At 37.9% G+C, this 15,384-nt stretch overlaps 1 protein-coding gene across 2 annotated transcripts in view; it reads right to left on the reverse strand.

Moving 5' to 3' along the window:
- Positions 1-15,384, reverse strand: part of kiaa0825 (KIAA0825 ortholog) — a 409,330-nt gene that overhangs the window by 285,069 nt on the left and 108,877 nt on the right. For both annotated transcript variants that reach the window (XM_039759351.1, XM_039759352.1), the window contains exons 6-7: positions 3,813-3,898; positions 1,061-1,288 (exon numbers count right to left, since the gene is read on the reverse strand). In XM_039759351.1, coding sequence (XP_039615285.1) covers positions 1,061-1,288; positions 3,813-3,898 — 314 coding nt within the window. The remainder of the gene's footprint in view (positions 1-1,060; positions 1,289-3,812; positions 3,899-15,384) is intronic.

Genomic DNA, 15,384 nt, shown 5'->3' on the forward strand with positions numbered 1-15,384 from the left:
AGGTATTGTGAGTAGCTTTAGTATACTTCATGAAAAGGATAATGGGAAACTAAGACAAAACCAGTAGAAAGGTTACCAGATGCACTCATGACTGAAGGATAAAGGTTGTTAAATTAAGAGTGAGTAATGAAGTAAGTGTTAATAAACAAAGATCATTCAATTCCTTAGATTTACTTTTCATGTGCCCTGGGACAATCACTAATCTTTTTCATCTACTTTGCTACCTATTGACCACTGAAGCAGATTTAGAAAAAAGTATTCCAACATGTCTGCACATGACTGCAATGTTTAACAACTAATTTTCTTAAGGCCATTGACTATAGCCTTTAACTGTATGTTATAACACAGGCTATATATTTAAATAAATGCTTTTGCTAAAAAATAGCTATAAAATGTATTAGTATACTACTGAATTGAGTGGTGTACTGAACTTCATTGTTTTACATCATTATCAACACATTTTCTGAAAAATTCCACAAATACAGACAAAAGCAGCTATTTTTCAAAAACTACACTGTGAAGGACAGCCGGGTCCCATGCCCGACAGGGACACCCCTGCTGCTTATGTTCCGGGGAAGCCACCATGGGCAGCCCAGTACCTCCCCCGGGACGGTTGGTGGCAGCCTTTCCTGGGACCAGGTGGTCAAGCACCTGGAACACTTCCGGGTGGGTTATAAAAAGGGTCAGCCACCACCACTCAAGGAGCCAGGGTCAGGAGGAGGAGGACTACGCTTGTGGAGGAGTGGTGGTTAAAGGAAAGGTTGTTGCTGTGAGGTGAAACAGTGCTTGGGACTGTGTATTGTCTGTGGGTCACGGGGAAGACGTGTACCCACGGGTGAAGAAAAATAAAAGTTTGTGTTGGTTTTATATGTGCCTCTGTGTCCTTCTGTGCCGGGTCAGGCACCTATATAGCACCTTTTGTTACAATACACATTCCAATATTTGGAGGTAATGTATAAGACTTATTTAAAATTAGACTGTCACATATCAAAAAAGTGTATCAACAGAAAACAAAGATGTTTATAGTCAAGCCTTTAGTATATGCTGAAAAAACACCTACCTTGGCAACTCGTTTTGGTGTTTTGTTTTCCTTTATCAAAGAGAAAATGTGCTTTTCCTGCTGTACATTTTTCACACTGATCATCAAATGAGACCCTGAGAAGTAGATAGTTTCCTCTTGCCTCAAAGCCTTTGTATAGACATCTTCCATGACAATTCTGAGACAGTGTACAATAGCAGGACACAAATCTTTGAATGTGCTTCTCCAATTAAATGTCAGAGCTAGAGACTTAAAAATAAAAAGATATTAAAACAGAAATGTTTATTACAGTATATTGAACCTCAACAGTTATAATGGACAATATTTATTATTTTTATATTATTTCCTGCTAAAATATTTTTTGTTAACAAACATACAGTATTATGCCTAGCTGAGTCATTAAGTATTAAAAAAGATGATTAACTAAATTGTTTTAATCTTTCATCATGGGAGATACTATACAGTTCAGAAAAACTTTGTTTTGCACTTTTATGTCCTTTTTTAAAATATCAAACAAACTGGCACATATTAAAGATGAGGCCTCACTTTCTTGTTGGTTCCAAAATGTTTAAAACAATATTATACATTCATAGGGTCAAATTTGTCATATGTACTGAACACTGTGAAATTCTTATTTGCACATTATAAACAACAAGCAATATGTCACCATAAAGTCTAATGTTTTGTTTTTGACTGCTCACTGTGTATTAAAATATTTTTCCTTTTTAAGTGTAAAACTATGTGTTAAATTTACATTAAATTTCATCTAACCAACCTAAGCCAATATCGCATTACATAACTTCTAGTCATGGGTATTTTAGATTTGCCAACTGCAGTTGCTGAACTTGTTGCCAGCCTATGTCAATTTAAATGACTGAAAAATTGCTGGATTCATCACTTTTAGTAATTGCATGCCACCCTTCCAGCACAGCTAAGCGCGGTCCTTTTTCTGACAGCCAATAGCATTTGTCTGACGGAGCCGGTACTTTAGGAAGGATTAAAAGATATGACGAATTCATATGCAGTCTCTGCTCTGTTGCGGCACATACATCAGACAGATGTGAGGTGCAAAGGTCCCAGGTGCCATATTCCTCATTACTGTATTATTTGCATTGTACTTCCATATAAGCATTGATTGGTTGACAGCACTCATTACACAAGTTTACCCTTGTGATTAAAGACAAAATCAAACCTATCTAATTTTATCTCAAAGCAAGTCACAGACTAGCTGGAGTGAGTCACTGGGCAGAATACATTAGACAACTTGCCTTCACAGAAGTGCACCCTCGATTGCCTCTGACTTGCTAAGATTATGCAAATAAAGGATGAAGCTAAAAAATCTCAAAAAAACAATTGTGTAAGACATGGAATGTAGTATTTTGTTTAGATTTGTCTAAAATGTTTCTGCTGACTCTAGAATTTCCATGATTTAACCTGGCTGTGTGTCATCATCAAATTTAAGATGCCTTTTCATACTTTTTTTAACCTGACTACCACCTCTAATTTTATCAGATTCAGGCTGTAGAAATGTTTCTGGGGTTTTAATTGGCAAACAATTGGGGTTTGTATATCTAATCACTAGTTACTTTGAGTGTTCTTGGTTAAATGTTATCTAGTCCTACAACATAACTAATTCAAAGTTTTTTTATCCTACTATTACATCACTTATCTGTAATTTCCATGTTGTTTATTGTTTTATTATAATTATTCCTTGCAATTTCTGCAAAGTTTCACAATTGAAAATGAATGAAAAATAATAATCAAAGGCATTTTTAGTTACTTTACTATTGGTTTAATACTACCCTATTGTTCTGAATATACCTGACCTCTGCCCTGACTGTTCTTTTAATACAAGTATACTGAAAGAACCTCTTTTTGACTTTTGTATCTTAAGTCATAATCTTCCTTAAGTGCCTTTTGGCATTTTTTGTATCCTTTTTAACCTATGCTCTCATGCATTTATAAGCCCTACAGCTGGTGTTGGAGATATTTGTATTGTGTGCATTATTCACCCGCTTTTCTTTTATAATTTATTTATTAACTCCTTTTTACTCCGAGTTCTTTCAATGTACTCCACTGCTGTTCAACCAACTCTACACCTAAAAGTTCATGAACCCTTTTAAAACAGTAGTTAGCAAAATAAGGGAGTTTAAAAAGAGAATCATATAAAAGTCAGTGATGATAATTTAAGAATGATAATAAAAAAAAAATGTTTTACATGCATAATGATTTTTTTTTACAAATCTTGACACAATAAGGCAATGATAAAGATTCAGCCCTCATTCACATGACTTTTAATCTACTCCCTTAATAACTAGGCCTTCATAAACATGATTTTTTAATAGAGACAATAAAACATGGCAGTTGAACAACACACTTTATACACAAATGAATGAATGAAAAAAAAAAAAAAAAATTAATTTTCAGCAGGTGTTTAGGTATAAGAAAATGCTATATTGTAAGTCAAAGTTACAAATTTATTGGGGAGTAGGCCAGTTCTCCAAACATTACTTATACTTTTTGCAATAGCAGTAAAAATGCTGTTTGCCATATTGATCAATCTGATGTGTTTGTTGTCTTTTCCTGCATGAGACAATTACAAGGTATTCATCTAGTTTCATTTTAAAAGATATCTCTATAGTAAAAAAAAAAAAAACTATCTATGCACTGATTGTCAAATACTGGAGCTGATAAAAGAGAATCAAACTGTAAATATTTCTGCAAAAATGTAACTAATGAAGGCATTATTACGAACAAAACCACACAATTATACCTTTTTCCTCTGTACTCTTTCACTGAAAGGCTTGGTATCTTCAGATGGAGTGCCGTCTGTATTTTCAAATGTCTTTTTATGTATTCCTTTTCAGAAAAAAGTACTGGTTACCATTATCATACTTTATATATCAAAAGACACATTTCTAATTATCCTCTAAACATTTATTAGAAAGAAAGAAAGAAAGAAAGAAAGAAAGAAAGAAAGAAAGAAATGTTCCCTTTCAAACAGGGGGAAAAGCAAGAGTGCTCTGCAAATCACTGAAGAACTGTAGTAGTTCCTGAAGTTCTAAGTAGAAATGTATATTTATTTAATTAATAGAGAAGTTGCATGATTACAAGGCAAAGTAATTTGGACTTCCACTGAATTTTGATTCACACATTTACAGGATCGGTACAGGCCCAAATGTGATCATCATGCTGTTCTCTTCTGCAAGTGTTAATGTTTTTTAATTTTTTTTCTAAAAAACAATTTAACCAATAAAACATCTAGTATATTTAATGCTTTGCTAGATAACACAACATATTTTTGTTTTCATAAATACTGCTAGTATGTCAAAAAATCTGTGTATAACAGTTCATGCTTCCTTCGACAAACTGTTACAATATGAACAATTTACCACAAACAGAGTGGGAAGATCACATTCAGGACAGAAAATAAATGTCTCAACAATAAAAAATATAAATTTAAATGTTTCTCTACAAACACTATACAATCTTCATTATTGTAAAATGTTGAAAATGCTGTTCATTTCTATATTTGTAATCTAGCATATTGTGAAGCTAAGCACCTGTACTATCATTTAAATTTAATGATTCCAAATTTATGTCAGAATGACAGTTTTTCACATCTGAGTCACATAAAACTGAATATAAACAATAGGCTTAGAAAAATGGAAAGATTTCACCACAGAAAATATTTAAGTAATAAATGATTGATTACTCTGCAGGAATATCCTTCATCCAAAAAAACTGAGTTAATATCAAAATATGATAAAAACAAAACATAACATAATTCTACATATGATTATGATTTAAAAAAAAAAATCAAATTCACTTTATCATAAAACCCCATGGGTATTGCCAACATGGGTTTTTCTTCCATTTCCTTCTTTAAATCTTGGCATGCTATGCTTCATACTACTGCAGTCTTGAGCTACAGGTTTATATAAGTAGTTAAATGATAACTTTGAGGCTTTTCATCTGAAAGTTATTTGTTCACAATGATTGTATAGATATTGTATTTTCCCCACATTAAATGGAAAATGTGTTCTATAGGGAAGCATTTTTCATACATTTGAAAAACATAATGCCTGTTCTTTCAGTTTAAAGTGTGTTTCAAGGGATATGACTGAGTCCAAACGTGAAAACAAAATCCTTAAGATGTACCAAATATATATATTTTTCAAGCCAAAAGTGTTACCGAATATAAATCTGCATTTTGAAATAACACACAAATTGTAATACAGTCATTTTACAAAGAAAAAAATGCAAACCATTTTTTTTGATTCAGACATTTAAAAAGAACAACTGGGTGCTTCACCTTACTCCTCACTTCCCTCGACAACAACTTTTCAGCCTCAGGAAAGTAGGTTCCGCTAGGATATACTTTTCATCTTGAAAAATCGTCCTTGAATGCTGTTGTTGACATTACAGAAAGCTGATATCCAGATGTGAACTGCTGCTTTACTCCCAGAAAAAAAAACAAACTTATAAACTCTTACTCTCTTTCAGCAGGTGTGATAAAGAGAGAGACCAATCTGAAAACCTGTCAGAGCTCTGCAAGAGGGAGGCGATTGTGGATACACAGAGAAAGTTGCACGATTTAGTGTTAATATAGTTTGGTACCGGTTCAATAATGCTATAATGATTATTAAAAATAATTCAAAGTTGATGTATAAATGCTACTTAGAACTACCTTATCATATTATGTACATGAGTAAATATCTACTGAGAAGAAACAGTGAAAGTTACTTTTACTCACACCAAAACTTTGTTCTCAATTGTTCTTTTATTGCCATATCATCAACAAAAGTGACTTGGCATGTGCTATGTAATTGAATAATTAGATTATTAATATTTATTTGAGACTTGGCTCCATTGCATAATGTGCCTTTTTCATAACCCCACTATAATTTTATTGTGCAAGCACTTGACACACCACAGAAAGTGTGTAATGTTGAGTATTGATTGTCATTTGTATCTACATCCAGGTGACCTTGATTCTTCCAAAAATCTAAGACAAAAATGTAGTTTAATCAGCTCAGTTCAGATTTACTGTCATGTGTATAAAGTACTGTAGAACTCTTATGTGCATGCTTGACTGACACACACCATGCTGCCACTTGGAATGAATCTTGCTCCATAGGCTATATAAAATATAACAATGAAGAATGCAATAGATAAAAATTAGCCTCTGACACAATCAATCCCACTCTGTGAGTTCCACAGTTCATTATTTCAGTTACGTAAAATGATTTATAAAAATCACATTACAATGTTTTTCAAATAATTTGGAGTAATTACTACACAGTCTTCACAAGTTTTCATGTGGAAAAAAGAAAAAGTCGAAATAAGTAGACCATGCAATTTGCGGGCAACGAGCAAAATGCTAGAATGCAGCTCATTCACGTTAGACTTGACAATGTATGTACAATAAAAAGTCAGTTTTCTTTACACAATAATGATAACATCTGAGACAGTACCAAGGCGGGAAGGAAGGCTGGTTCACCAAGGAAAAACCAATGTGAAACAGAACTGTACATGAGACAAAGTTGCGCAGAAATAATCAAACGATTTGGTCTTGTATCCGCCATTAAACCACTGTATTTCTATGTGTTTCACTGTGTGTGCCAGAATTGCATATAAAATATGATTTGAGTACACATGACATAAGAAAAAATATGATTTGAATAAATATGTACAGCTGGCACTAGGACACATTTTGAATCACATTAAGTTACAATGATTTAATAACATATCCATATTCAAATCAGATAATTTAATAGCATACTGTCAGCTCCAATGGTAAATCAGACATTCAGCACACGTTTGTGCTGAGAATCAAACAGAATTGGAGACATAAAGAGAGGAAAATATGTAGCCTGAAGCCAATGTGAGACCACAGACAACTGGAAATTGAGGATGTGCCTTTGCAGAATGTTAAACTCCACCAACAACAGCTTTGAGCAGACAAGTGAACAGAAAAGGTATCCTTACCTCAAGAAAACAGTATCTGTGATATAGTTTATTACTCCTATGTTTACTTTGTTGTCACAAGAATGCCTCAGAAATATGGAGCACACCTTTTAGTAAATAAAAACCTTTGAAGCTTCATATTGGACATATTCTGTAAGTTTTTAGGTTTTAGTTTACATGTTTGGAGTCATGACACTTGACAGCCAAATAAATAGTGGCTGGACAGAGGCTGGAGAGGGGCGATTTTGCTGCCCGTGAGGTGGAGTGTCCCTCGGGTGACTCCCGGTGGCAAGCAGTTTCACTGCCCGTCCACCACACATGGCTGCCCTGTTCGTTTAAGGTGGGCGACTGGTAATGCTGCAAGTGGTGGCTAGACGGAGGCTGGAGAGGGGCGATTTTGCTGCTCGGGCAGTGTAGTGTTCCTCGGGTGGCTCCTGGTGGCAGGCGGTTTCACTGCCCGCCCACCACACACGGATACCCCGTTCGTTCTCGGTCGGTGGGTGGTAATGCTGTAAGCGGTGACCCTGTTGTGGCTAAACGGAGGCCATCAAGGGTGAACGGGGCAGTTAGGAGTAGCATTGTAGTTTGCATAGGATGGCGGCCTACTGAATGGGGGAGATTCACTACCCGCCTTTGGCCGCACCGTGTTCGTTCTCGGTGGGCGGACGCTGCAGGCAGCATACTGTAGAGGAGGTGACTGTGAGGTGGGCTGGTGTTGAACCATCCCTTGATGCCCCCATTCATTCAGTTACGTACATAGCAGGAAGTTGTGTCTTGTCACTGCATCAAACGTGTTGACTACTGGTGCCTTCCTGCTGTGATAGCGTATACAGTGCTGTGCAGAAGAGCTCATCTTAATCTTTTGTCTTCACCCTTCCTCAATGTCTCTGAAACACAAATCTGATGCAAGTGCTGTGATACAGTAAAGAAGAGAAAAACCATCACCATTGAAAATAAAGTAGAAATAATAAAAAGGTCAGAGAGAGGTGAAAATCCATCATTCATTGGCAGTGCACTTGGTTACAGTTGGTCAACAATAGCATTTATTAAATTTATGTACCTGTCCCGACTTACATACAAATTCATCTTAAGTACAAACCTACAGTCCCTATCTTGTACGTAACCCGGAGACTCCCTGTATATACACTCACCTAAAGGATTATTAGGAACACCATACTAATACGGTGTTTGACCCCCTTTCGCCTTCAGAACTGCCTTAATTCTACGTGGAATTGATTCAACAAGATGCTGAAAGCATTCTTTAGAAATGTTGGCCCATATTGATAGGATAGCATCTTGCAGTTGATGGAGATTTGTGGGATGTACATCCAGGGCACGAAGCTCCCGTTCTACCACATCCCAAAGATGCTCTATTGGGTTGAGATCTGATGACTGTGGGGGCCATTTTAGTACAGTGAACTCATTGTCATGTTCAAGAAACCAATTTGAAATGATTTGAGCTTTGTGACATGGTGCATTTTCCTGCTGGAAGTAGCCATCAGAGGATGGGTACATGGTGGTCATGAAGGGATGGACATGGTCAGAAACAATGCTCAGGTAGCCCTTGGCATTTAAACGATGCCCAATTGGCACTAAGGGGCCTAAAGTGTGCCAAGAAAACATCCCCCACACCATTACACAACCACCACCAGCCTGCACAGTGGTAACAAGGCATGATGGATCCATGTTCTCATTCTGTTTACGCCAAATTCTGACTACCATTTGAATGTCTCAACAGAAATCAAGACTCATCAGACCAGGCAACATTTTTCCAGTCTTCAACTGTCCAATTTTGGTGAGCTTGTGCAAATTGTAGCCTCTTTTTCCTATTTGTAGTGGAGATGAGTGGTACCGGTGGGGTCTTCTGCTGTTGTAGCCCATCCGCCTCAAGGTTGTGCGTGTTGTGGCTTCACAAATGCTTTGCTGCATACCTCGGTTGTAACGAGTGGTTATTTCAGTCAAAGTTGCTCTTCTATCAGCTTGAATCAGTCGGCCCATTCTCCTCTGACCTCTAGCATCAACAAGGCATTTTCGCCCACAGGACTGCCGCATACTGGATGTTTTTCCCTTTTCACACCATTCTTTGTAAACCCTAGAAATGGTTGTGCGTGAAAATCCCAGTAACTGAGCAGATTGTGAAATACTCAGACCGGCCCGTCTGGCACCAACAACCATGCCACTCTCAAAATTGCTTAAATCACCTTTCTTTCCCATTCTGACATTCAGTTTGGAGTTCAGGAGATTGTCTTGACCAGGACCACACCCCTAAATGCATTGAAGCAACTGCCATGTGATTGGTTGATTAGATAATTGCATTAATGAGAAATTGAACAGGTGTTCCTAATAATCCTTTAGGTGAGTGTATGTATACCATGATTAATATATTATACCATGATTAATATATGCGGTGGGCTGGAGTCCTGCCCGGGGTTTGTTTCTTGCCTTGCATCCTGCGTTGGCTGGGATTGGCTCCAGCAGACCTCCATGACCCTGTAGTTAGGATATAGCGGGTTGGATAATGGATGGATGGATGAATAATATATATATATATATATATATATATATATCCATCCATCCATTTTCTAACCCGCTGAATCGAATACAGGGTCACGGGGTCTGCTGGAGCCAATCCCAGCCAACACAGGGCACAAGGCAGGAACCAATCCTGGGCAGGGTGCCAACCCACTGCAGGAAACACACAAACACACTCACACACCAAGCACACACTAGGGCCAATTTAGAATCGCCAATCCACCTAACTTGCATGTCTTTGGATTGTGGGAGGAAACCGGAGTGCCCGGAGGAAACCCACGCAGACACGGGGAGAACATGCAAACTCCACGCAGGGAGGACCGGGAAGCGAACCCGGGTCTCCTAACTGCGAGGCAGCAGCGCTACCACTGCGCCACCGTGCCGCCTATATATATATAGTGACAGATAGGGGGCGCTTTCGCTCCCTTGTCCCCCGTCCACGACTCCAGACACCAGGTAAAAGTCCAATACTTGACTTTATTTAATCGCCACAGTGCACAAAGCACCCTCTCCTCCACTATTCTCATAAACAAACCAATAATACACAATAAACAATCCTCCAACTCCCAGACGCGTTGCCACCCTTCCACCCAGCTCAGCTCGCCTTCTGGGAGCTCCCGTAGTTCTTTTAAATGCCCTGACCCGGAAGTGTTCTCAATCCCCAGTCCACGTGATCTTGTATCACTTCCGGGTCACGTAAAATGTTCTTATATTCACCCCAGAAGCCCATTGCTCTTCCTTTGACAAACTTCCGGGTTAAAGGGCACAAAGAAGTCTTCGGTCCTCCCTGCAGCTCCCTCTTGCGGCCCCTGTGGTATCCACAAGGGTCTTGTATAAAAACTACATGTCCTATGACTCCCTGCTGGTCTTCGGGGCACCTCCATACTGCAGGGAGGGCTCCATCTGGCAGCCTGGGGGTATTGGCCGGGATGACAAGCCGGCCACATCTCACTATATATATATACCATGATTAAGAACAAATAACTGATTTGGAAAACACCAAAACTATCTTTTAACAGATCTAATCTCTTAATTGAAGGCATCAATAAGCATCATCACTTTGGATATAGTCTTATCTAAGCACGTTTAAGAGTCAGATCACTAACCATAGGATTTATGCAGCTCTGTGCTTGGCATTTATTGCTACACATTATAAGGTACCTAATAATATGTGACTTAATCTAATAATGCGCAGTTAAGTAAGACTAAGAACCAAGTCAAAACACGTGTTGGGGCACAAGCCAGGTCAGTACATTTAATTAAAGTGACATAAAAAAAACAAAACAAGCACCCAATGGCACTGAAAAAAAAAATGGTGGATACAACCTTCCTGGCTCTATTTGAGTGGTTTTGAGTGGAATAGAGTTTTTGTTATTTAGCTATGCTAATATTGAACGTTAAATGTTAAGTTTCAACAGATCAATGTGTGAAGAAAGGAATGGTTGATTTTGAAAACTGTTACTGCCATTTAGTGAATATGTAGTGCTATTCATTTGCTATCATTTAATCTGTTATGTCTGATGATTTACTTAAATTCATTTTCTATCTTTCAGAAAACTTCATACGTTTTGTATATTATTTTAAAAATTTTTAGATGACATGACACCTTTGGATAAAATACTTTCTAGACTGTTTTACACTATAATACGATGATAGGGTTAATGAATATAACATCCCCTGACTTATATTCAAGATATTATGATATAACCTAACATTTTATTTGACTTTTTAATTTCTTCTATGTAATGCTTTGTCAATGAAAATGTTTTGTCAGCAAATACCCGTAAATTTTTTTCAGAGGTTGCTTCATGTATGACAGTTTGATATTTATAATGGATGTTCCTTCTCAGCTCAATCAAGTCAAATGCTTTATGAAAATCGACAAAGGCTACAAAGAAACTCTGTAATATTTGCATTTGTGCTCCATAAGAACTTTTAGTGCCGGGATGTGGTCGATGGTAGACCTCTTAGGTATAAAACCAGACTGCTCTGGTTGCTGGTAGGTGAGCAAGTGGTCACGGATCTTATTGAGGATGACCCTGGCAAGGACCTTACCAGGCACAGAGACAGTAGTTGCCACAATCCAGGCGATCACCCTTCTCTTTCCAGATAGGGATGACAAGTTCCATTTTCCAGTCAGTTGGGATGACTCCCATCTCCAAAATGGAAGCAAAGATTGATTTTAATACCAGGAAAACAGCCTTACCACCAACCTGGAGTAATTCACCTGGATACCACTGATCCCTGCAGCCATCCCTGTCCTCAGTTGGTTCACCACCTGTGTAATCTCAGTGAGCTTGGGTAGTTCACAGCTAATTGGAGGATCAGCCTCAAGAACCTTGGACTCAGAGACGTCCAAAGTCCTAGCCAGAAGATCAGCTTAAACAGCTGCTCAAAGTAGCCAGCCCAGCGGGTCACAACGTCATCTTTAAGGACAGTTCCATCACCCACCCTGACTATGACTCTCTAAGAAACAGATTTGGATGTGAGTAATGCTTCAATTTCCCTGTAAGCAGAACTTGGTTCATTAGACCATAGATGGTGTGACACATGTTTACAGATTTCTTAAACAAATACACCCTTATCTGTCCTCAGAGCCCTTGCAGCCGTCCTTCTCAGTTCCTGGTACAGACCAGAGTTGCCATCAAGATGTGCACTGCGACTCTTCTCGATTATATTTAGTTGATTGAGCTGTAATGCAGGACATCCTGAGACTTAGCGGGGTTCCCCCAGAGTTGTTATATATCATGACTGGCCTGCACACTGGTACTGTGAGTGTGCAGAGTGGAGGCAGAACCTCTGTATTTTTCACAGTTGATTCTGGGGTTTGTCAGAGGTGTGTTCTTACTTCCACTCTGTTCAATGCTTGCATGGACTTAGTGTTGGGCAAGGTTGTGAGGTCCAGCGGGTGTGGGGCATCTGTTTGTGAAGAAAGATTCACTGATCTTGATTTTGCTGATGATGCTGTGATCTTTGTGGAGTCAATGGAGGCTCTGATTGGCACCCTTGACAGACTGAGCAAGGAGTGTCTGGGCTTGCGAGTGTCCTGGATAAAAACCAAGATCCAGGCCTTTAATGACCTCTTGGGCAGAGCCATCAGCAGTGTTTCTGTCTGCAGAGTGAGTGTTGACCTCATCAAGATGTTTACTTACAGAGTCGGACTTTGTTAACTATAAAAATTTGAGAACAAAAAAAGGAATTAAAATTTGGGTATAAAGCAATTAAGGAGAATTACAGAGTGTACAGCATAACATTTATACTCTTGACCAGATATATTATGCAGTAGACCATGCTAAGCAAGGGCATAGCAACTGTTCACAATTGTATCTCAAAATGAAGGCAGCCAAAAGAAAAACAAAATGGCATCACTAGAGAATGCCAATTATTTTTAACAGTTGTTTAAATTGAACTGAGTAGGTACACAAGGGGTACACTGCTTTGTTTCCAATCTGGAATTTGCTTGGGTGATTTCTGGAAATCTACTATGATAAATCTCAATTGGTTGTCATTGATTACTATGTCTACTTTGCTATTTATTGCAGTCACATCTACAAAACTAAAATATTCACCAGATGAATTGTATTGACTTCGAACAAACTATGAATTGCCTGCTGATCTGCTGCACCATGGCATTCTCAGATGACCAAAGTACGTTCACCAGGGCTCTTATCGTCATTTTTGTATCAGCAGGAGCAGCAGCGGGTCTATTCCTTCTTTTTGGTCTGAAGGACGCACTTGTTCATGTTATTTTGAGCGACGTGTTGATTATAACTTGCTGACTCCTCTGGTAAAATCACAGAATATACGTCCATAGATGCTTTGAAGTTTGGATTATTTAATACTCAATCTATCTCTAACAAAACTCTGCTGATTGGTGATTTTATCATAGACATTAAGATGGACTGTTTATGTTTTACGGAGACTTGGCAGCAACCGGGTGATTATTTTCATCCAAATCAAGCTCTCCCTCCAGAGTTTGCCTGCATCTCCAAATCCCGTTCTTCTGGGAGGGGAGGAGGTCTCGCAATAATACACTGCAAAGACCTAAAATTACCACCGATACCTCTTCCAGCGTATCCATCCTTTGAACTGTTAGCTGGCAAACTCTGCAGACCTTCACCTATTATAATTTCTGTTTTATATAGACCTCCTAAACTATCAAGTGCTTTCATTGCAGAACTTTTTACTGTTTTAACAACTTTGTGTACAATGTCTATTAATGTCATCCTCATGGGTGATTTTAACATACATGTTGATGTGCCAACTGATGCGCTGACAAATGATTTTAATGAAATCCTTGAATGTTTTAATTTAATTTAACATATGTCAACTTTTCGACTCATAACAATGGTCATATTTTAGATTTAGTTTGCTGCTCTGGTATCACACCACACAATCTTATTCCTATTGAATTATCTATCTCAGATCACAAAATGATCACGTTTGATGTTAGCTTACCTCTCCGTAAATTAAAGGTTCAGCATGTAATTTCATTTCGTAATGTCAAACATGTAAACCCAGAGACCATTATAGATTTTTTTTTTAATTTTATTAATTTTATTGCAATCGTTCCATACACGTCAATCAATTTTTTACAAAAAGTAGGATTAAAATCAGGTCGACCCCCACCCCTGAGAGAGAGAGCATGGCCAATGGAGTAAAAAAAGGCTTGTAAACATACCTAAATTGATGAGTTTGATAAGCAAATAGAGATAAATGGAGAAAAAAAAAAATACAGAAATAATTGCTTCCTCTGTGCTTTAAGAGCTTATTCTAAAATATTACTGATTAGATCATGCCATGTTTTGAAAAAAATCTATACAGATCCTCTAACTGAGTATCTGATTTTTTCCAATTTCAAACAGTATAAAACATTGGTTTCCCACTAACTTAAAAGAGGAGAGTTAGGATTCTTCCAGTTTAGCAAAATATGTCTGCGTGCCAAAAGTGTAGTGAATGCAATTACAGTTTGTTTGTTCTTGCCCACTTTAAACAAATCTGGAAGAACCCCAAACACAGCTGTTAATGGGTTAGGAGAGATTGTGAGACCAAGGCTGTCTGAAAAGCAATTAAAAATTTTGGTCCAGAATGATGTTAATTTGGTGCAGGCCCAAAACATGTGACCCAGTGAGGCTGGGACTTGATTGTAGCGTTCGCAGGTTGGATCTTGCCCTGGAAACATTTTGGATGGAGAGTTTTAGGCGAGACAGATGTGCTCGATATATAATTTTGAGTTGAATAATTGTATGCTTTGCTCATATGGAGCTCGAGTGAATTCTCTGCATTGCTATTTTCCACTCCTTTTCTGATATATTAATTCAGAGGTCTTTTTCCCAGTGTCCTCTTGGATCTTTGAAAGGGAGGAATTGTAAAATAATTTTATATACTACAGAGATGGTGTCTGAGTTCTTGAAAGTGAGCAATATTTTTTCCAGCATGGACGAGGGTGCAAGATGAGGAAAATCGGGCAGGTTCTGTTTAACAAAGTTCCTAATTTGAAGATAGTGAAAGAAATGTGTAGCTGGAATGTTAAATTTGGAATGTAATTGTTCATAGGACGCAAAGACGTTGTCTATATAAAGATCTTTAAGCAAGTTAATCCCAAATTTTTCCAGATATTAAAAACTGCATATGTTTGCGAAGGTTAAAAGAGGTTGCACACCTCTCTTGCAGAGGTGCCACAGATAAAAGCTTCTCCATCTTAAAATGCTTTCTATATTGGTTCTATAGTCTGAGTGAGTGAAGCACAATTATTAGGGTTATTAGTATTTTGCTGATAACTTGCATTTATTGGGGCACAGAGCAGGGAATATAAAGAAGTACTGCAGGATTTTAGTTCTAAT

Source organism: Polypterus senegalus, chromosome 7 (genome assembly GCF_016835505.1).
Source record: "Polypterus senegalus isolate Bchr_013 chromosome 7, ASM1683550v1, whole genome shotgun sequence".
Taxonomy (NCBI): domain Eukaryota; kingdom Metazoa; phylum Chordata; class Cladistia; order Polypteriformes; family Polypteridae; genus Polypterus; species Polypterus senegalus.